This window comes from Serinus canaria, chromosome 23 (genome assembly GCF_022539315.1).
Source record: "Serinus canaria isolate serCan28SL12 chromosome 23, serCan2020, whole genome shotgun sequence".
In the NCBI taxonomy this organism is placed as follows: Eukaryota; Metazoa; Chordata; class Aves; order Passeriformes; family Fringillidae; genus Serinus; species Serinus canaria.
This window is the reverse complement of record NC_066336.1, coordinates 809829-831976: the sequence shown is the minus strand read 5'-3', so window position 1 is coordinate 831976 and position 22148 is coordinate 809829. Positions and strand designations below refer to the sequence as shown.

The 22148-nt window shown below is 51.4% G+C and overlaps 2 protein-coding genes across 7 annotated transcripts in view; both read left to right on the top strand.

Moving 5' to 3' along the window:
- PUM1 (pumilio RNA binding family member 1) overlaps positions 1–21129 on the top strand; it is a 79462-nt gene extending 58333 nt beyond the window's left edge. For 3 of the 6 annotated variants that reach the window (XM_050983166.1, XM_050983165.1, XM_050983164.1), the window contains exons 14-22: positions 1363–1599; positions 5480–5747; positions 7441–7570; positions 8437–8565; positions 9856–9993; positions 11691–11816; positions 12797–12918; positions 14867–15059; positions 19275–21129. In XM_050983166.1, the coding sequence (XP_050839123.1) occupies positions 1363–1599; positions 5480–5747; positions 7441–7570; positions 8437–8565; positions 9856–9993; positions 11691–11816; positions 12797–12918; positions 14867–15059; positions 19275–19406 (1475 nt within the window). In that variant the 3' untranslated portion in view covers positions 19407–21129. Of the gene's footprint in view, positions 1–1362; positions 1600–5479; positions 5748–7440; positions 7571–8436; positions 8572–9855; positions 9994–11690; positions 11817–12796; positions 12919–14866; positions 15060–19274 lie in introns of all 6 variants that reach the window. The other 3 variants (XM_050983163.1, XM_050983162.1, XM_050983161.1) reach the window with 1 other exon arrangement.
- On the top strand, positions 15067–21756 carry LOC127060392 (keratin-associated protein 10-4-like). The gene is made up of 2 exons (XM_050983172.1): positions 15067–19113; positions 21451–21756. The coding sequence occupies exon 1, from the start codon at positions 15115–15117 to the stop codon at positions 16216–16218; it is 1104 nt and encodes a 367-aa protein (XP_050839129.1). The 5' UTR covers positions 15067–15114; the 3' UTR covers positions 16219–19113; positions 21451–21756.
- The last annotated feature ends 392 nt before the right edge of the window (positions 21757–22148 follow it).

Sequence of the window (22148 nt, the reverse complement as noted above, 5' to 3'; positions counted from 1 at the left end):
TTCAGTCTGTCTCCAAAAATCTCAGCATGTCTGCAAGGGTTCACCATGTCCCCAGAGTGCTCGGTGTGTCCCCAAAGGTCTCAGTGTGTCTCCAAGTGCTCACCATGTCCCCAGAGTGCTCGGTGTGTCTCCAAGTGCTCACCATGTCCCCAAAGGTCTCAGTGTGTCTCCAAGTGCTCACCATGTCCCCAGAGTGCTCGGTGTGTCCCCAAAGCATGGTCCCTTCCTTCAAGGACATTTTCATGCTTTGACCTTTCTGCTCAGGCATTTTTGGAGCTGTTTCTCCGTGTGCTCTGTCACAGGAAATTCTCCAAAGCACTGAAGGCAATGACAAGATCCCATGTTTGGCTGTTTTATCATTAACAGCGTGGTTTTAATGACACTGAAGGGCTTTAATGATTTTAATGACTCTGACTGGCTTCAATGACTGCATTTGCTCACTTTCCCAAGCACCAGCCCAGTGCAGTGGAGTTGTGGCTCTCCAGTGTTGGGGCTGGTGGCATCTCCCATTTCTCCCAATATTCCCATTTTCCCCATTTCCCCCATTTCCCCATTTCCCCTGTTTTTCCCATTTCCCCCCATTTTCCCCTATTTTCCCTGTTTTCCCCTATTTCCCCCATTTTCCCTGATTTCCCATTTTCCCCCATTTTCCCTGATTTCCCATTTTCCCCATTTTCCTGTTTTCCCCATTTTCTCCATTTCCCCATTTCCCATATTTTCCCGTTTCCCCATTTCCCCCATTTCCCCATTTTCTCCGTTCCCCATTTCCCCATTTCCCCATATTCCCCATATTCCCCAGTTTCCCCCGTTTCCCCATATTCCCCATTTCCCATATTCCCCATTTCTCATATTCCCCATTTCCCATATTTCCCATTTCCCATATTTCCCATATTCCCCATTTCCCATATTCTCCATTTCCTTTCCCAATTCCCATATTCCCCATTTCCATTCCCATTTCCATATTCCCATAGTGCCCATAGTTCCCCATGTCCCATATTTCCCATGTTCCCATTTCCCATATTTCCCATATTCCCCATTTCCCATATGCCCATATTCCCCATTGCCCCTCCCGATCCCCATATTCCATATCCCCTATTCCCATATCCCCATATTCCATTTCCCATTTCCCATATTCCCCATATCCTCCCCATATCCCCCATATTTCCCATATTCCCCAGATTCCCCATATCCCCCATATCCCATATCCCCCATATCCCCCATATCCCCCATATTTCCCATATTCCCCATATTCCATATCCCCCATATCCCCCATATCCCCCATATCCCCCATTTCCCATATCCCCCATTTCCCATATCCCCCATATTCCCATATTCCCATTTCCCACGTTCCCCTTTCCGCAGTGGCCAACTCCACCACGGGCAGCGGCTCTCGCCGGGACTCTCTGACGGGCAGCAGTGAGCTCTACAAGAGGACCTCGAGCAGCCTGACCCCCATCGGGCACAGCTTCTACAACGGCCTGGGCTTCTCCTCCTCGCCCGGGCCCGTGGGGATGCCCCTGCCCAGCCAGGGCCCCGGGCACTCGCAGACTCCTCCTCCTTCCTTGTCCTCACACGGATCCTCCTCCAGCCTCAACCTGGGTAAGAGCCTGCTCTGCTCTCCTGGGGCATCCCTGGGCAGCAGTTCTGGGGTCACACAATCCTTCAGGTGGAGAGCAATCCTGAATTCAGGTCCAGCCCTCCTGGAGTGTGTGTCCTGCAGGGTTCAGCTGGGAACAGGTTTCCATCTTTCCTTCTCATTTCCTGTCCTGGTGTGAACAGCCAGGTGTCTGCTGAGGAGGGCAGGAGCCTCCCCTGAAATGGAAAATGCAAACCCCCTCCCTCTGAATTATTGTAATTCTGAAATGAAGGGGCTCAAATGAAGGCAAAGATATGGGAATGGGAATAACAGTTCTGTACTGGGAAATGAAAAATCCAAATGCAAGAGTGCAACCAAGCCCTGGCAGAGTGAGAGCAGGCCCTGGCACGCTGTGGCTCAGGGTGGGGGCACAGTCCCATGCCAGGGGGGCTCAGCCCTCCTGCAGTGCCAGCTGTGGCTCTGCTGGAGCAGGGATCCTGCACAAGGGGGGAGTTTTCCTCTGCAGCTCCAGGGCTGCTGGAGATGGGCCTGCTCTCCCTCTGGGAATGCAGGGCAGCAGAAAGCTGCTCCTCTGGGAATGCAGGGGGCAAAGGCTGCTGGGCTGTTCCAGGGCAGATTGGATCCAGGCAGGAATGCTTGGCTCCTCCCCTGGGCGCAGCATCTCCCCATGGGATGCTGGAATTGGATCAGCCCTGCAGGGACACTCAGTGGCCATGGACAGCAGAGATCTCCTGGAGGGAGGGTTGGCTGTGGCAGAGAGAAAGAAACCTGCCCCAGGGACAGCAGAGAGCTGCCCAGCTCTGACAGAGGGCACACAGAACACACTCCCCATTTCCAACCTGAGACATTTCCTCAGCTCAAAATTAGGGATAATATTCCCAAGTGTTTATAAAACAGGATTTTCTTTCACTGGTCTTGGTAACAGCAGCAATGGTTTGTGGAATAAACTAGATAAGGAGAGTTGTTCTTCAATTTAAATGGTTTTAAAGGGGATATTTTAAAATACCCATTAAATTGGGAATAATGAGCTTGGAATACAGTTCCTCCTTTTAACCAGTATTCCCTGGAGCGGGGCTCAGCTTTGAGCTGAGGATTTGGTGAGTTTACCTTGGAAAATTTCCCATCAGTGTGGCCTTATCAAAAGCACAGGAGGAATCATTTTGGGAAGATCCATGACTTTGTGCAGCTGAATCTTCTCAAAGAGCTTCTGCCTGGCCTGCAATAAAATAAATCTTAAAAATAAATAAAGCAAATATTAAATAATAAAGCAGTGCCCATCTGAACCTCCTGCAGTGTTCATTCCCTCATAAACAAACCAAAGAGATTATTTGTTGCCCCTGTACCAGGTAATTTAATATTTCCTGCAAAAATTCACTTGGTTTTGGTTGTGTCATGAATCTGCCGGGTTTAAGGAAACTCCTGCTCCTCAGAGCAGTTCTCCCCCCTCAGCAGCCTGTGTATTTATTGTGTGTGTTCCATGCATGTGTGATAAATCCAGTGCTGGCTCTAGGTTAGCTGGAATAGTCATAAATAAGATTCTTGGAGATCAAGTTTAGATTTACCATTGTGCCTTGTTCAGAGCTTTAATAGGACTGGAAGGATTTTGACTTTATTTATGCAGCTGTGGAGGCCTTGGCTGACAGTTAAATGGCCACAATAAATTAGTCCTGAGGAGGAAGCAGATTCCAAACCTAGGAAAAAGCTGGTTGCCCTTGCAGGAAAAAAAAGACAAAAAAAATCCTAAAAATTCTTTGGAATCAAAGAATCTTAAGAATTCCTCTGGATCAGAGGAAGGTGGATCTGTCTGGGAACAAACTCTGGAAAGAAATTGGAATAAGCACCCCAGAAATGGGTTGTGCTGCAGAGGATCAGTGTGAGGCTTCCCATCTTCCCAAAATATTCCTGTCTTTGTAGCCTTGACCCCTCCGTGGCTGGTTCCATGCTGGGTGAGGCTGTAGGTCAGATGTCACCTGGGGTGACTCTGATTTTGGGGGATTTCATCTTGAAATCCATGAAAAGTCATCCTGGGTTGGAAGTGAGCCACGGAGGTCATCATGAATAATTCATTGGGCTGTTATCAGATACAGAGTTCTCCTGTTTCCTCCTGCATTGGTGCTTCCTCCAGGTGTTGATGGCTGTGGAGAGCAGCTCCCTCAGCTCTGTTTTTATGGAATTCTTTAATTCCAGCCCAGCTGCCAGAGGCTGCCTCTCTGCAGCCAGCCCTGCCAGGGTTTCCTTGGAGCTCTCCCTTCAGTGGCACAGATTCCTGCAGCTCATTCCCCTGCCTCACCTGGGCCCTGCAGGTCCCTGTGTGATCAGGACGTGTTCCCTGGACTTTGTTCCACCCAGGAAAATCCATGCAGGCTCCTCCTGCACCAGCAGAGGGATCCCAAGCCCTGCAGGAAAGGCAGAAATCAAATCCTCTGCCACCGTGCTGAGCCACATCCTTAAAAACTGCAGCCAGGGAAGCAGCCCTGGAAGGTTTAAGTTTGTTCCTATCAGAGTTTTTCTTTGTGGGATGAAGCATCACCTGTCCCCATGTTCCTGTTTTGGGGTCCCACAGCATCTCTGTTAATGTGGCTGCAGAGATTTCAGCCATTTGTGAAAGCACAGGGGTTTAAAGTCTTTCTTGGTTTTAATTTATTGGTATTTACCTGTGTTTAACAGTGATTTGTGCTTTTATATCTACATTTTTTATACTTTTATATCCATCTCCCACCCCCGGCACACTTCTTTTAACTCAGTCCTTGCCAGGGCAGCAGGAGAGGTGGGAAAAACCTGAGGATGGAGGCAAAGGCAGTGGAAACAGTAAAAAAGCTAAAATTTGGGACTGTTGGGATTGCCACTGCTCTGGTTTAGACATTTTGGACACAGAAGGAGGCACAGAAGTTGTTACACTTTGCCAGAAAGCCACAGTCACAGATGTGACATCGTTGAATAGAGTCAGAATCACAGAATGTCCTGGTTTAGAAGGGATCATCAGAGTTCTCTGTTCCCACCCTAATCCAGCAGTGCCACAGATGCTTGGACACATCCCCATCTAAATTCCTTAGTGGGCAGCTCATTCAGCTCAGTCAGGAATCACAAAATGGGATCGTGGAGGTTGGAAAAGCCCTTTGGGGTCATTGGGTCCCACCTGTGACTGATCAGCTCAGCCCAGCTGAGTGCCATGCCCAGGAACTCCTTGGACACCTCCAGGGATGGGGAATCCAAACCTCCTTGGGCAGCTCCAAGGCCTGAACATCATAAGACAGGATCATCAAGGTTGGGGAAGCCCTCCAAGGTCTTCAGGTCCAACCTGTGACCAGTCTCCACCGGGCACTGAGTGCAGCAAGTTCCTTCCTTTGGCATCTCCAGGGATGGGGACTCCAAACCTCCCTGGCGGTTCCAATGCCTGAACACTCTTCCAGTGAGGAAATCCTACCTAGAAATGCCACCTAGAAATTCTTCTTAGAAATCCCACCTCAAAATCCTGCTTGGCTGAATGTCAGACACCGCCCCCGACCCCCATGTTGGAACAGAACTGGGGGATCCAGTGTCACACCTGTGTCCCTATGAGGCCTATCCATGTCTTGTTCCCTTGTCCCACGAGGCCCATCTGTGCCTTGTTCCCTTGTCCCTATCCATGCTCTGTTCCCTTATCCCTATCCATGCCTTGTCCCCTTGTTCCTTTTTCCCCATCCCTGCCCTGTTCCCTTATCCCATCCGTGCCCTGTTCCCTTGTCCCACCCATGCCCTCATCCCATCCCTGCCCTCATCCTATCCATGCCCCCCGTTCCCTGATCCCATCCCTGCCCCGTTCCCTGATCCCATCCCTGCCCCGTTCCCTCACCCCATCCCTGCCCCATTCCCTGATCCCATCCCTGCCCTGTTCCCTCGCAGGGGGGCTGACGAACGGCAGCGGCCGCTACATCTCGGCGGCGCCGGGGGCGGAGGCCAAGTACCGCAGCGCCAGCAGCGCCTCCAGCCTGTTCAGCCCCAGCAGCACGCTGTTCCCGTCCTCGCGCCTGCGCTACGGCATGTCCGACGTGATGCCCTCGGGCCGCAGCCGCCTGCTCGAGGACTTCCGCAACAACCGCTACCCCAACCTGCAGCTGCGCGAGATCGCCGGCCACATCATGGAGTTCTCCCAGGATCAGCACGGATCCAGGTGGGCACGGCTGCTCCTCGGGGAGCATCCCTTCTGCTTGGTGCTTGTGTTTTGGTGGGTCTGTTCTGGGGTTCTGTTTTGCGGTTGAGTTTTGTTGGTTGCATTTTGCAGTTGTGTTTTGTGTTTGTTTCATTGCTTCCATTTTGTGGTTAAGTTTTGCAGTTGAGTTTTGCAGTTGAGTTTTGTGCTTGGTGTTTTGTTGGTTCCATTTTGTGATTGAGTTTTGCAGCTGTGTCTTGTTGGTTCCATTTTGCAGTTGTGTTTCGCGGTTGTGTTTTGTGGTTGTTGCTTTGTTGGTTCCATTTTGTGGTTGTTGTTTTTGCAGTTGTGTTTTGTTGGTTGTGTTTTGGTGGTTGTGTTTGGTTGGTTGTGTTTTGGTGGTTGTGTTTGGATGGTTGTGTTTTGGTGGTTGTGTTTGGATGGTTGTGTTTGGATGGTTGTGTTTTGCTGGTTGTGTTTGGATGGTTGTGTTTCACAGCTGAGTTTCACAGTTGTGTTTTGCTGGTTGTGTTTTGCTGGTTGTGTTTCACAGCTGAGTTTCACAGTTGTGTTTTGGTGGTTGTGCTTTGGTGGTTGTGTTTCACAGCTGAGTTTCACAGTTGTGTTTTGTCTCACTTCCCCAAGCTGAGGCACATCAGGCAATAAGCAGGAAAAGCCAGGCCAGTGTCACGCTCAGAATCCCCAAGGATCGTCCAGTCCAGGGACATTGGCTCCTCCAGGGATGGGGACTCCAGACCTCCCTGGGTGGTTCCAATGCCTGAACACTCTTCCAGTGAGGAAATCCTGCCTAGAAACCCCACCTAGAAATTCTTCTTAGAAATCCCACCTCAAAATCCTGTCCAATTCCTGGCCCTGCCCAGGCACCCCAACAGTCCCACCCTGTGCATGCCTGGGGGTGTTGTGGTGGCAGGAATTCCTCCTTGAATTTAGCCTGGAGAAAAGGAGACTCAGGGCTGCCCCCATCCCTCTGCCAGCTCCTGAAAGGTGCCTGTGCTCAGCTGGGGCTGGGCTCTGTCTGCAGGCACTGACACAACCAGAGCTCACAGCCTGGAGCTGCCCCAAGGGAAATACAGGCTGGAGAGCAGGGAAAGGTTTTACAGAAAGGTGATAAAGTTCTGGAATGTTCTGCCCGGGGAGGTGGTGGAGTCCCCATCCCTGGGGGTGTTTAACAAAGCCTGGATGTGGCACTGGGTGCCAGGGGGGAGTTGGGGTGTTGGGGCTGGGTTGGACTGGATGAGCTTGAAGGTCTCTTCCAACCCAGGGATTCTGGGAATTCTGGGAAAAGGAGCTTCCCTGCTTTGTGGTTTGCTCACTCATCCTGCTGGCACAGCCAAATCCATTGTAAAAGCCAGCTGGACACGAGGCCATCCTCCATTACTCCATTGGGATCTGCTTTGCTTGGGATGGAGATTCCAACATGTGGCCTTGGACCCCATGGCTGTGACCACCCCGAGCTGTCAGATGGCTGGACAAAATATCTGTGTCTGCAAGAGCTTTGCAAGTTGTGGGTGACTAAAATGTCTTAAATTTGAATATTTAACTTGTGATAGGAAGCTTAGGTTAATGAAAGTGCTTAATCTTCATGCCATAATGGGATTTTTCATGGTTGTTTCTGGAACACACGGGTGAGGCTTTGGGCAGGGGTTGAATGAACAGCTGTGCCCGTGGCATCACTCCAAGGCCTGCTTTTCAGATTTATTCAGCTGAAACTGGAGCGTGCCACCCCAGCAGAGCGTCAGCTGGTGTTCAACGAGATCCTGCAGGCAGCCTATCAGCTCATGGTGGATGTGTTTGGGAATTACGTCATTCAGAAGTTCTTTGAGGTGAGTCTGCCCTCCCCTGCAGCTCTTCCTGGCACTCCTGCTGTGCTGAGGTGTTGGACGAGCCTGGAAAACCCTGCCTCCAGGCTAAACCCCTTCAGCACTGGCACAATCTCCTCCCCACAAGCTGTAGGATTTTCACTGCTGGGGTGACTGAGGGGTGGGACTCAGATTCATCTGAAAAGAAACACTTCAAAAAGCAAAATATGTTGTGATAAACAGCAACGTTCAGGAGATGTAAATTTCCAGTGGGAAGTGGGTGGGGGTTGGAATGAGCTGAGCCTTAAGGTCCCTTCCAGCCCCAACCCCCCTGGCATTCTGTGAGGTGCAGATGCAGCACAGCCTGTCCAGGGTCCTCTGCTGAGCTGTCAGTGCTCCTGGCCTTGGGAACAAGGGAGAAACTTCTCCAGTAACAGCAGCTGCTGGAAAGTGTTCTGTCCCTCCAGCCCTCTCTCTGGACACTGGGCTGGTCCTTCACCAGGTGTTCTGGTGCTTCTGCCCAGTCATTGAGAGTCAGGATCCCAGAACCTCCTGAGCTGAAGGGGACCCACAAGGCTCAAATCCAGCTCCTGGCCCTGCCCACACACCCCAGCATCCCCACCCTGTGCATGCCTGAGACGTTGTCCCAGCACTTGTGGAGCTCTGGCAGCCCTGGGGCTGTGACCTGTCCAGGGCTGGTTGCTCACCCTGGTGGCCCCAGCCCCTCTGGGGAGTGCAGGCAGACACAGAACCTGTCTGGCTGTGCCACTTCCCCCTTTGCCCTGGGGTTGATCCTTCTCAGTGGGCAGCTCCTGCCTCCAGGGTGGGAGGGCAGTGCCAGTGGCCAGGGCAGGGGTTTGTCCTTGCAGTGAGTGTTTCTCCTGTCCCAGTTTGGCAGCCTGGAGCAGAAGCTGGCGCTGGCAGAGCGCATCCGTGGGCACGTGCTGTCCCTGGCCCTGCAGATGTACGGCTGCAGGGTGATCCAGAAGGCCCTGGAGTTCATCCCCCCAGACCAGCAGGTAATTGTAAGTTTCAATTTTAACTTTCTTCTTGATGTTTGATGTTCCTGAGCTGTTCCCTCCCGTCTCTCTTGTGGTTCCTGGCATGGTTGTGGTGTTCCTTGTGCGTGACGAGTCCGTGCCGCTGTCCTTGGTTGTCTCATACCCCTTCCCTGGCCATGGGGCTGCTTCTCTGTTAATTCCCTGGAAGCAGATTGTGTGTGTAGGGAAAACTGAAAATGAGGGTGAATTAAAAGAGATTTTTAAATCCCTTGAAGGAAGAGTTTTGCCTTTAATATTCACCAAGTTATTGCTATGTGGGTCAGCATCCTGCGCTCCTGCAGGGAGATGGATGAGGAGCTCCTCGTCCTGGCTTTGGAGAGATGTGCCTGATAGCCCCACTCAGAGCTCATTAATAAAGCACTTCCTCAAGGGCTTTAGGAACAATGAATTGAGATGAAAAATACGCTGGGCAGAAAGGGTTGGGAATGGTTGTAACAGGAATCTCAATGTAGGTTATGAAATTAAAGATATGAAAGAGGCTTTAGGAGTGGTCCTTCCCTTAAGGCTGAGCCTGAGCCAAGTGTGTCAGCAGGGCCGTGCCCAGGCTCCAGCACTGCTGCTTCAAGGATTTACTGTCTCCTCCAGAGTGGCATTTTTCAGTACTCATTGCTCCCTAAATTCCTGGGTTTGGTTCAGTTTTAAAAGTGAATTCACCCAGATCTTGTCAAAGCATTAAATGCCCCAAAGTGTCATTTGTGTTTGTGAGTGAAACTTCCACTCTGCACGTGGGGTACATAGTCATGTCTAAACTTCATTAATTCCTTAATTATCACCTGTGTAAAATCCCAGCAAGTTCTGAGCCCAGAGCTGACCCTGTTTTAGTGAAGGTGACCCTGATAACCCAAAGAGTTTGTGAACTTTTTGCATCTTAGATTTGCTTCTCTTGAGGAGAGCAGAGAGGAAAATGGGGGATGCAAAAAGGAGAGCTGTGGCTCACTTAGGATTTCTTTAATTTGGGTGCTTGGAAGAGGATGCTCATCAGGAAGGAGGGCTTCATCTTCCTAGGCTCCCAGGATGGGTTGGGTTGGAATGGAGCTCCAAGCTCCTGTTCCAGGGCCCCTCCCAGCAGCTAGCGGGGTGTCAGGGCAGGATTTTCCCTGCTGGTTTCTGTGTCCAGCCAAGCCTCACCTCCTGGCCATGGGAGCACCCCTCACTCTGTGCCATCCCTGCCCAGGCCAGCAGTGCCAGCTGTGCCCTCTGAGCTGGGGATGCTGGTGGTGCTTTCTGTTTGTGCTGTGTCCTCTGTAGAACGAGATGGTTCGGGAGCTGGACGGGCACGTGCTCAAGTGCGTCAAGGACCAGAACGGGAACCACGTGGTGCAGAAGTGCATCGAGTGTGTGCAGCCCCAGTCCCTGCAGTTCATCATTGATGCCTTCAAGGGACAGGTGAGGCCCTGCCCAGCTCCTGCTGCCAGCTTGGAGCAGCCTCAGAGTGGCTGGGACTTCAGCTCCTGGGAATTCTCAGTTTTAGCAGCCGTTGCTTGCAGGGTTGATGCAGCCACGTGAAAGTCCAGAAACTCCTTGGTCACATCTGTGTTCCATTTCTGGGCAGAGCTGTCAGAGTGAAACCTCCTTGCAAGAGTCTGTTCTCTTGGAATATTGAATATTTTTAGGTGATAAGGTGAACAAGGCTCTCCCATCTTCCCAGTGAAGGTGGTGAGCAGTTTTGTGTTGCTCAAGTACCTTAGTCCTGTCTAAACTTCATTAATTCCTTATCACCTCACTTGTGTAAAATCCCAGCAAGTTCTGAGCCCAGAGCTGATCCCCTTTTAGTGACAGGTGACCCTGATAACCCAAAGAATTGGTGAACTTTGTGCACTTCAGATTTGTTTCTCTTTGAAGGGAGCAGAGAGGAAAATGGGGGGTGCACAGGAGAGCAAAGTTTCATTATGATCCCTGTCTGTGCAGGTGGCTTAGAGCAATGCTGGATGCTGATTCCCAGGGGCCTCAGGGCAGGGAAGAAGCAGGAATTTCATCTAGAAATGGGCAATTGTCCTTGACTCTCTTAGTTCTTTGCTTTTTTATTGGTGTCCTCTCCTGATCTGATCACTGGGTATCAGCTGTGCCTGGCTTTACTCTGCCTGCCTCAGGTCCCAGTACAAAAGTGCTGCATTTCCAGTGTTCCCAACCTCAATTGAATTGGCTTTGCAGGGGCACTTTGAAGTTTTGAGGACTTGCCCCAGGAATGTGAGGACAGCCAGGGGCTAATACAGCAGGAACCAGGAGCTGGGAGTCCAGGGAAAGTGAGGGTTTGGTTGCTTGGGTCAAAACAAGCAGGAAATTTGCTCCTGATTAGAGTTTAGGCTTGGATTTTCCACTGGGAGTTTGGGAAGGCAGAAACATCTCAGAGAGCTCAGCTGATGGCACTGACATTTCCTTGACCAGTTGTCACAGTTGTATCTGAAGCTTCACACAGCAGATTCAACTTAGCACCTCCAGATGATTTTCCTGCAGTTAATTGCACTCCAAGCCCTGTTTCCCTGCAGGGTTTGCTCACCAGTTATTAAAAATGTGTGACTGTTGATTTAAACTTCAGTGCTTGGATTTGCTGCTGTTGTTAAATCAAAGCAACCAAATGGGACTTGGTGCTTCAGACAGAAAATGGAGCAGCAGTAACAGAGTGTGTCATGTTCTCACCCACAGATCTGCTAATCCATGAGAAATGAGAAAGGTTCTTTGTTGTCACTTCTCCTAAGCACTGTTAAGGCTTTTAAACAAATCCAAACAGTTGAGGAAAATCCTTTCCTGGGCATTTTTAACTTTTCTGGCTCATAGCATTTCTTAAATAGCTTAAAATTTGTGCTGGCAAACAATGTGCTGGAATCATTTGGAAAGAATAACCGAGCTTCCAGCAGTGCTTGGTTGTTCCAGGGGTTTTTTTTATGAATCAAGAGGTTTTACCATTTGTTTTTCATAGATGGGGAAGCTGAGACTTCCCCAGGTGGGGATGGGATGTGCCTGGGATCCCAGTGGGTGTTTCCCAGCTGGTGCTGCCTGGAGCTGGCATTCCCTGCAGGAGTCCTGGCAGGTTTCTGGGATTGCCAAGGACTAATGGCACGTTGCTGCCTGTCCTTTGTCCCCAGGTGTTCGCTCTGTCCACGCACCCCTACGGCTGCCGGGTGATCCAGAGGATCCTGGAGCACTGTCTGCCCGAGCAGACCCTGCCCATCCTGGAGGAGCTCCACCAGCACACAGAGCAGCTGGTGCAGGTCAGTGGGGAGGGGGCTGCAGTGTGCCCAGGTCACTGCTGGGCGCTGGGACAGCTCCTGCAGGGAGCATTCCCACCTGGAGAAGGGATGGGAGTGAGCACAGCAGGCAGGAGTTTCATCAGCACCGCCTGCTTTGGCCACGGGCACAGGTCCAGGGGGTGCCAGGGGTGCTGGCACCTCCCTGCCTGGGGAGGCCCCGTGTCCTGGTGCTTCTCTCCAGTGCAGGGAAGAGCAGGAGGGGTGCCAGGAGCTGATCACTCCAAGGAAAAGGAGGTGCCGAGTCACTGGAATTGTTCAAAAGAGTTGGTTCTGTGCTCATCCCCTCCTGGCTGCCTTCCCTCCTCCCTGCAGTCCCTGGGAGAGCCCGGTGTGCCAGGGTGGGTTCTGCTCTTGGGGCCTGTGGAGGAAGCAGCAAACCCAGTCCTGGGGTCCAGTTCCCCAGTTGCCACTCAGATCCCAAGGCACAAACTGGTGAAATATGAGCTGGTCCAGTGCCCACGTCCTGTGTGCTCCACTGGGAAGTGGGAGGAGGCTGAGCACGGACATCAGGCCATGCCTGTGGTACCCTGAACTGGAAAATAAATATCCTGTGGTCTGAAAATTCCCAAATTTAGAGCAGTGTCCTGTTGCCAGACCTGTGGCACACCCCTCCAGGATGTGGGATTTGGTAGGTTTGAACCTGGAGAGAGGGAAAAAAACTGGGAATAAGCAAAATATGGACATTCCCTGTGCAAGGACATAATTTTGAGTTCTATAGATAACACAATTTCTACAAAAATGCATCATTTTACCACCTGGTACCACCCTAGAATGCACATTTTTGCAGAAATAGAAAGCATTGAGCTGATTTGTACAGTAAATATTACAACTCATCTTCAGTTCAACTTCTAACTCTGAGTGCACTTTGGGAATCAGTTTGTTGGGAATTCTTCTAGTCCACTTGCCCACCTTTTGTGGCCATTTGTGCTGTCTCCCCCCAGGATCAGTATGGGAATTACGTTATCCAGCACGTCCTGGAGCACGGCCGGCCCGAGGACAAGAGCAAGATCGTAGCAGAAATCAGAGGCAACGTGCTTGTGTTGAGTCAACATAAATTTGCCAGGTAGAGATTCCTTCCTTAAGTTCTCCCCCTGGGAGCATGGACCCATGGAAGAGCTGCAGAAGACTTAGGGGTGGGTGTAGGGGAGGTGAAAGAGACTTTTGCTTCATAAAAAATTGTTATTTATAACAGTTATAAAGTGAGGTGTGTCAGCCAGTGTGTCGTGGAGGAGGATGGACATGTGGAAGGATAGCTCTAATCCAGGTTCCTGAATTCAACCAGGAATTCTTGTGTGTTTTGGTTTATCTGATTTATTTCCATGGGGTTTAAGTTGTCACTACCCCTTGGATAGTAGGAGCATTCACTGCCCTGGGATGCTGTGTCCAGCCACGGGGAGGTTTGGGAAATCAGTGCAACAACAATCCATCCCACTTTTCCCAGAGGAATTTCCACTCACAGAGTCATTCCCAGCTTTTTGCTGGGTCCCTTTGGAGTCACAGCCAGGGACCCCTCCAAGGGGAGCTGCAGCATTCCCAGATGCTGCAGAGCCACACGTGGGTGAAGCAGGATCCAGGTATTTGTGATGTCAGGACAAAGCACTGCTTCCCACGTGTGTGAATCCCTGCTGGATGAGCTTCCAGCCCTTGGAACATGAAGGCTGAGCTCTTCAAAGGCTCAGAATTCCCCCTTCCTCTGATGAGAGTACCCATGGACACGAGGGAAGTGGAACATTAATGAGAATTAGGAGAGCGTGGTCTTCTCGTTGTTATTTCAGGTTCTTCCTCCCTGCTTTGCCTGGTTCTTTTTTCCCAATCTTCTTTCCAGCTCCATTAATTAGTGGAGGGTCCCCCGAGCTGAGCAAACCCACTGGGTGATGCTGTGAGTCAGCCAGGGGTGTGGGATGAGCCCAGCACAGCTCGTGGTCCCCTTTCATGTACCCTACTTGTGGCTCTCCAGAGAGCTCAGGCTGCTCATTAATGTATTCAGGAATTCTGGAAATCCTCTGCTTGGCTGAGGTTTTTCATTCCTGAACCAGCATTTCCGTCTTGTTCTAACATTGGGTGTCCATTCCCACCACGTTCCACTGGGGAGAAATTCAAAACAGCAACTTGGCTTCTGTGTTGTGAGAGTGGACCCTGACCCCATGGAGCATCACTGGACACTGGCCTGAACGGGTCCCAGATTCCCACTCAGATCCCAAGGCACAGATTGGGGTGAAATAGGAGCTGGTCCAGATCCCAAATCCTGTTTGACATTGCTGGGCTCTGCCAGCACAAATCCCCTGCCCCTGTAGCAGCACAGGAGATCTTCTTAGGGCTGGGTGAAAAGCTCAGGGGAGACATCCCGTGCTCAGTTCCCATCCCAGTCCCAAATCCAAGTCTCCGGTTCAATCCCATCCAGTTCCACATTCCCAGTTCCCATCCCAGTTCTTTCCCCATTCTGGTTCCCATTCACAGTCTCCATGGCAGGTGTACCATGGCCAGGGGCGGGCCAGGCCCAGGCCGGGGGCCCGGGCAGCCCAGGACCCCAGCACAGCCCAGGCCCAGGCCAAGCACCAGCCCACCCAGGCCCACAGCCCAAGCCAGAGCCCAGCCGCCCCTCAGCCCAGCCAGGCCCAGCCCCAGCCCAGATGCAAAGCCACAAGGACAAGCAACAGGGCAACAGGCCCAAGGACTCCCAGGCATCCAGGCACAGCCACATATGCCCAGGCCACAGCCCAGACCCAGCCCCGAGCCTCGCCCAGAACACCATGCCCAGTCCCCAGGACAAGGCCACAAGCCAGGCCAACCAGGCACCACCCCATGCACCAGGCCCCAGGAAAAAGCGCAAAGAAAAGGAACAAGGAAATGCAACCCATCCAGATTCCCATCCACATTCCCATTCCCATTCCCATACCATCCCATCCCATCCAAATCCACACAATCCCAATCCATCCCATCACCATCCCATCCGTCCCGTCCCAATCCACACCCCAGCCCTTCCATCCCCTGACGCTCCCTGCTCCCTGCAGCAATGTGGTGGAGAAGTGTGTGACGCACGCGTCGCGCACGGAGCGGGCCATGCTGATCGACGAGGTGTGCACCATGAACGACGGCCCCCACAGTGCCTTATACACCATGATGAAGGATCAGTACGCCAACTACGTGGTGCAGAAGATGATCGACGTGGCAGAGCCAGCCCAGAGGAAGATTGTCATGCACAAGGTGGGCACCGGGGGCTGGGGGGGACAGCCTGGCCCTGCTGGGTGTGCAGGAAGTGATGGCAGAGGGCTTGGAGCGTTTCAGTGGCTGGAATGTGGAAAGTACAGAAGGGTTTGGGCTGGGAGGACCTCAGAACTCATCCTGCACCGCCCCAGGGACACTTCCACTGTGCCAGGGACCCCTCCCCCTGTGCCAGGGACCCCTCCCCCTGTGCCAGCTGCTCCCAGCCCCAGTGTCCAGCCTGGCCTTGGGCACTGCCAGGGATCCAGGGGCAGCCCCAGCTGCTCTGGCAATTCCAGCCCAGCCCCTCCCCACCCTGCCAGGGAACAATTCCCAATTGCCAAGATCCCATCCAGCCCTGCCCTCTGGCACTGGCAGCCATTCCCTGGCTCCTGTCCCTCCATCCTTGTCCCCAGTCCCTCTGCAGCTCTCCTGGAGCCCCTTCAGGCCCTGCAGGGGCTCTCAGCTCTCCCTGGAGCCTTCTCCTCTCCAGGGCAGCACCCCCAGCTCTCCCAGCCTGGCTCCAGAGGGGCTCCAGCCCTGCAGCAGCTCCGGGGGCTCCTCTGGGCTCTCTCCAGCAGCTCCAGGTGCTGCTGAGCTTGGGGGCCCAGGGAGCAATTGCATCCCAGTGTCCCATCTGTCCCTGCCCTGTGTCGGAGTGCAGCCATTCCCTGTGTGCTGTCACTCCATTCCTGTGTCACAAATCCCTCTCCAGCTTTCTGGAGGAGTACGGAGCTGCCCCTGGGCTGGAGCTGCAGCTGGCAGCAGTGCCCGTGTCCCAGTGACCCAGTTCTGCACCGAGCAGGCGCCGCGCTCCTGCCAGCCGGGCTGGGGACATCGGAGTGACACCGGGAGCCACCCGGGCCTGAGGCTGTGTCCCCTGCTTGTGTCCCCCATCTCTGTCCCTCTGGTGTCCCTGGGGCTGTGCCCCTCTGCCTGTGTCCCAGTGTGTCCCCCTGCCTGTGTCCCTGTGTCTCGCTGTGACTGTCCCTGTGTCACTCAGGCTCTGTCCCTCTGTGTCCCTGTCCCTGCTGGATCTGTCCTTCTGCCTGTCTGCTGTGGCTGTGTCCCTGTGCCTGTGGCTGCCAGCCCCCCCTGTCCCTCCATGTCCCTCCAAGGCCACTGGCCTTGCCTGGTGCCACCACGCTGGTGCCACCTCTGAGCCCACAGTCATTCCTCAAATCCTGTTTCTCACTTTAAATGAGTTTTGGTGTGACACTTCCCAGAATCTTGGGATCCCTGAGGCTGGAAAAGCCCCCAAGGCCACCAAGCCCAGCCTGTGCCCTGTCCCCACCTTGTCCCCAGCAGAGCCCTGAGTGCCACCTGCAGGGCTGGGGACTCCAGACCTCCCTGGGCAGTTCCCACGCCTGACCACCCTTGCCATGGAGAATCCTCCTGACACCCTGCAGGTCCATGGTGTGGCATTACCCTGCAGTGTGGGTGCACAGCCATCCCAGGAGCTGAGATTTACCCAAAATGAAATCTGCCTTGCTGCCAGCCTGTGCCTGCTGCTCCTGGGGCAGGGAGCCCTGGGATGGGAACATCTTCATTTTCTGCCTTTAAAGGTCACATTTGCAGGGCTGTAGAATGGCAGGGGATGGAGAATAACAGGCTTTAGATGGGGGGTGGGGCTGAGGGGATTTTAATTTGCTTCAGTGACATTTCTTGGGGTTCCTTGATGAAAAAGCCCAGGTACAGCCAGAGAAATGAAATCCTGACTGACCCAGGTCTGGAAAAGCTGAGATTTATTTATTTTGAACAATGGCAGGTATTCAAATGCTAATGAAGCTTTTTAAAAATTATATTTAAGCATCCTTGACTAAAGCAGACTGATTTTTCTGTAAGAAATGGGAAATTCTGTGAGGAAGCTGCTTTGACCTCCACATGCACTGAATCGACACAAACAGCTGGAATAATCCTCAGGGATGTTAATTCTTTGGTTTAGGAGCCACTCAGAGTCATTCTTTTAACCCCAAATCTGTTTTAGTCCACAAGAAATGCTAAAGATAATTAAATAAAGATATCTGGCAAGGGATACACCCAATTTATCTGTGGCAGCAGAAGGGCCCTGGAATTGTTAATCCATAACAGAGAGTTGTGTATTAAAAAAAAATACAAGTTATGGTTCCTAACATTTCTTACTTTCTTTTTCCCATGGAGCAAAGCCTTTGGATAAAATGCAAATTAGATTATCAGTGGGGCTGTCAAAAATAGCTCAGGGTTGACAGCTAAGTGGGCCTGAGTGAATGTGATTTCAGCTGTGATCCCAGGCTGCAGGAAAGCCTGGAAAAATGGAGCCAGGGGCTGTGGGAATGGCTGCTGGTTGTGGAAAACAGCAGCTTGGGATGGGGCTAAAAATGGGATTTTTAAAAGGTTTTTATTTTAAACACCAAAATTGAAAAGTGATCTTAACAGTTGTGTCAGTAAAGGGAGAAAGTGAGAGGGATGAAGCTGGACAGAGAAGGAATGGTTGGAACTGGAGCTTCTCTGCTCCTTCTGCTGGGCACAGGAGTCACTCCTGTCCTGCTGGGAATGGGAGCCAGGCTGGATTTGTGCTTTTGGGATTGGGATCCCTGGAGTGGAACAGGAATGGGAGGGACGGGGGGCTGAGCTGCTGAGCCAGGAGCAGCTGGAGATGAGGTCCCTGGTTGGGGCAGTGGTGGGATGTGGGCAGCCTTGGAGCAGGGAATGCTGGACATCCACTCGGAGAGGAGAGAATGGTGAAATCATGGAAACCATGGAATTTGGGTGGGAGAACCCTTAAATCCCACCCAGTGCCACCCCTGCCATGGCAGGGACACCTCCCAATGTCCCAGGTTTGCTCCAGCCTGGCCTTGGGCACTGCCAGGGATCCAGGGGCAGCCCCAGCTGCTCTGGCAATTCCAGCCCAGCCCCTCCCCACCCTCACAGCCAGGAATTCCTTCCCAAGATCCCATCTAACCCTTCCCAGGCAGTGGGAATCCATTTAACTCAAAGCTCCAGTGCTTGCCTTGTGCAGAATCCCACTGGGAACTGGGGAACATGGCCTGGATTCCAGGAATTGTGTGATGCTGATGCCTTGGGAAGGCTGCCCTAGGACAGAGACCAGACTGAGCTAAAGAATAAAGCAGGGATTGATTCCAAGGATCTCCTCCATGGATCCACCTTGGGCAGCACCAGAGCCCAGCCAGGGCTGCACCCAAGATGACCCAAAATGGCCCCAAAATGCCCGGCCGGGCACGGGGTCTGTCCCTGGGATCAGCTCTGCTCCATTCCCACCTTGCAGTTCATTGTCCCAGCCCAGCTTTAGCCCAGGCAGTCCCAGCCTTGTTTTTCTCTCTCCAGCCCACGGGGTTTGTGCTCCTGGGCTCAGATTGGGCTCATTTGTCCTTGGTGCCCAGCTGGAGCAGGAATTGTTTTGTCTCCCTGCTCTGTGCAGAGCTCACCATCCCATAATGTGAACCCAGCCCCACTCACTAAAGCAAATCTGAAAAATAGAAAAGCCAAACCTGAGGCATCAGTGCCAGCCAAGACCTCTGGGGTCTGGGGGAGTTGGTTTGACCCAGGGGATGGGTGTGATCCCACTCAGGTTCCTAAACCCTGATTTGGGCAGGACATGGGGAGGAGCTGGGGCTGTGCTTTTCATGGAATGTTAAATTGGAATTTGGAGCTTCATTTCAAGGGCAGGAGCAGGACACAGGGAAGGGTTGGAGCTCTGCTTTTCATGGAATTGAGTCTCAGTCCAGGAGCAGGACACAGGGAAGGGCTGGAGCTGTGGTTTCCATGGAATTGGAGCCTCAGTCCAGGAGCAGGACACAGGGAAGGGCTGGAGCTGTGGTTTCCATGGAATTGGAGCCTCAGTTCAGGAGCAGGACACAGGGAAGGGCTGGAGCTGGGCTGTTCATGGAATTGGAGCCTCAGTCCAGGAGCAGGACACAGGGAAGAGTTGGAGCTGGGCTGTTCATGGAATGTTAAATTGGAGTTTGGAGCCTCAGTTCAGGAGCAGGACACAGGGAAGGGCTGGAGCTGTGCTGTTCATGGAATTGGAGCTGCAGTCCAGGAGCAGGACACAGGGAAGGTGTGAGGCTCTGCTGTTCATGGAATGTTGAATTGGAATTTGGAGCTTCCATGTGGGAGCAGGACACAGGGAAGGGCTGGAGCTGGGCTGGAGAGCAGGGAAGGGGCATTTTTCATGGCTTCCTGTATTCCTGAATCCCCATTTTTGCTGTCTGCCCTCAGATCCGGCCCCACATCGCCACGCTGCGCAAGTACACCTACGGCAAGCACATCCTGGCCAAGCTGGAGAAATACTACATGAAAAACGGGGTGGATTTGGGGCCCATCTGCGGCCCCCCCAACGGCATCATCTGAGCAGGGGCTGCTCCAGAGGCACTCCAGGATCCCAGGAATCCACCAGGAATCCCCCCCAGAGCCCACCCACACCACCCGCCACGGTTGCTAAAAAACACAAACAAACAAAACCCACCAAAAAAAAAAAAAAAAAACAAACAAAGAAAGAAAAGCAGAAAAAAAAAACACACAAAAAAAAAAAAAAGAGAAGCCTTTGTAAATTTCTTTAATTTTATTATGCATAACATGTACTAATTATTTTTTTTAATTAACTAATTGCCCTGCTGTTTTACTGGTGTATAGAATTCTTGTACATAGGTCTCAGATGTACATGGAAGGCCACATTTTTGTTCACTGTTGTATCTATATTCCAAATGTGGAGACTTTCAGGGTGGTTGGTTCGAAGACAACAAACAAAACAGGAAAAAAAAAACCCTGTTTTTAATTCATCCTTTTTTGCAAATACCTTTTTTTGGGGTTTTTTTTCCTCCTTTTAACCCAAAAATCAGCAAGAAGTTGGAATTTTAGTTCAGTGACACCACTGGTAGAAATACTAAAAAGAGAAAAATTCAACTTGCTAAAGTTTGGTTTTAAACAAAGACACCAAAATTCCGTTTTGGGGACTTTTTAATGGCTTTATTTCTATTTTATTTGTGACTGACATGCTGAAGGAGGGAGCTTAGCTGGCGTTTTGAGAAAACACCCGACATGATCTAAAAGTGGAGGATTTTGGGGGTTTTTTATGCCCACTCCTCTGTTCACCTGGAGAGACACAATTTGATTATTTAGCATGAGGAAAAACAAAAAAATCCAACTCGGCTTTGGTCTTGCTTCTATAAATATATAGTGTATACTTGGTGTAGACTTTACATATATAAAAATTTGTAGTATTTTCTTGTTTTGATGTCTGATCTGTATCTATAATGTACCCTAGTAGTGGAACATACTTCTGACTGTACAATTGTACATTTGTAAACCTCTGTAATGTAAATGTGGAGAAGTTTGAATCGACATAAAACCCGTTTTTTGGTAAGAAAACAGGAAAAAAAAAAGAATTTAGCAAAACCTGTGCATTTCAGTGTATATTCACACCTTTTATGGTCGTAGCATATAGTGTTGTATATTGTAAATTGTAATTTCAACCAGAAGTAAATTTTTTCTTTTGAAGGAAATGTTCTCTTTATACAGCCTAGTTAATGTTTAAAAACAAAAAAGGAAGAAAAATAAACTGCTTGGTTTTATTTGTCACCTAGTTGGACGGTAGAGATCCTTTCTAAATGTTCTACAGACCTGATTCAGTTCCAAATAGTGTTTTTTTGAATCTTACAAAGTAATGTTTTGCTTCTTTTGTGACAGTAAGAAACAAAAAGTGCAAAAGTACAGCCCCCTCCTAGTTTTCCTTACAATCAGAGCCCCTTTTCACCTTGTAAAGTGTGAATCACCTCCCCCTTTTTTGTACAGAAGATGAACTGTATTTTGCATTTTGTCTACTTGTAAGTGAATGTAACATACTGTCAATTTTCCTCGTTTGAATATAGAATTGTAACACTACACGGTGTACATTTACAGAGCCTTGTGTATATTTCCAATGAACTTTTTTGCAAGCACACTTGTAACCATATGTGTATAATTAACAAACCTGTGTATGCTTCTGCCTGGGCGACTATTTTTTGTAACTCTTGTGTAGATTGTCTCTAAACAACGTGTGATCTTTATTTTGAAAAATACAGAACTTTGGAATCTGGCCGGGGTTTCATGGAATTGTTTGTTGGAGTTTGGAGCCTCAGTCCAGGGGACAAGGGGAAGAGCTGGAGCTCTGCTTTGTGTGGAGTGTTGAAAAGGAGTTTGGGGCAGGAGCAGGACACAGGAGAGCTGGGGCTGGGCTGTGCATGGAATTGGAGCTGCAATCCAGGGGCAGGACACGGGAAAGAAGAGCAGGGGCTCTGTTTTCATGGACTGTTGAATTGGAGTTAGGAGCTTCACTGTGGGTCCAGGAGCAGGGAAGGGCTGGAGCTGGGCTGTTCATGGAATTGGAGCCTCAGTCCAGGAGCAGGACACAGGGAAGGGCTGGAGCTGTGCTGTTCATGGAATTGGAGCCTCAGTCCAGGAGCAGGACACAGGGAAGGGTTGGAGCTGGGCTGTTCATGGAATTGGAGCTGCAGTCCAGGAGCAGGACACAGGGAAGGGCTGGAGCTGGGCTGTTCATGGAATTGGAGCTGCAGTCCAGGAGCAGGACACAGGGAAGGGTTGGAGCTGGGCTGTTCATGGAATTGGAGCCTCAGTCCAGGAGCAGGACACAGGGAAGGGTTGGAGCTGTGCTGTTCATGGAATTGGAGCCTCAGTCCAGGAGCAGGACACAGGGAAGGGCTGGAGCTGGGCTGGAGGGCTGGGACGAAGAGCAGGGGAAGGGGAGTTTTTAATGTCATTTAAAAGTCATTTTTAATGGCTTTGTTTGTCTTTGTGAGTCTGGCGTGCTGAAGGAGGGAGCTGAGCTGGCGTTTTTTGGGGGGAAACACCCAGAGATGATTTTAGAGCACAGGGCTGGGGGTCCATCCTGAACAGGCTCCCCGGGGCACAGGGATGGGGGATTCTCCTGAGACCCCACCTGCAGAGCTGCCCCAGCCCTGGGAGCCCCAAGAATCAAGGATTTGGAGCTGCTGGAGAGAGCCCAGAGGAGCCCCCGGAGCTGCTGCAGGGCTGGAGCCCCTCTGGAGCCAGGCTGGGAGAGCTGGGGGTGCTGCCCTGGAGAGGAGAAGGCTCCAG

Coding starts and splice junctions, on each gene's coding strand:
- LOC127060392 (XM_050983172.1), top strand. CDS start 15,115: ATGGCAGAGGGCTTGGAGCGTTTCAGTGGCTGGAATGTGGAAAGTACA.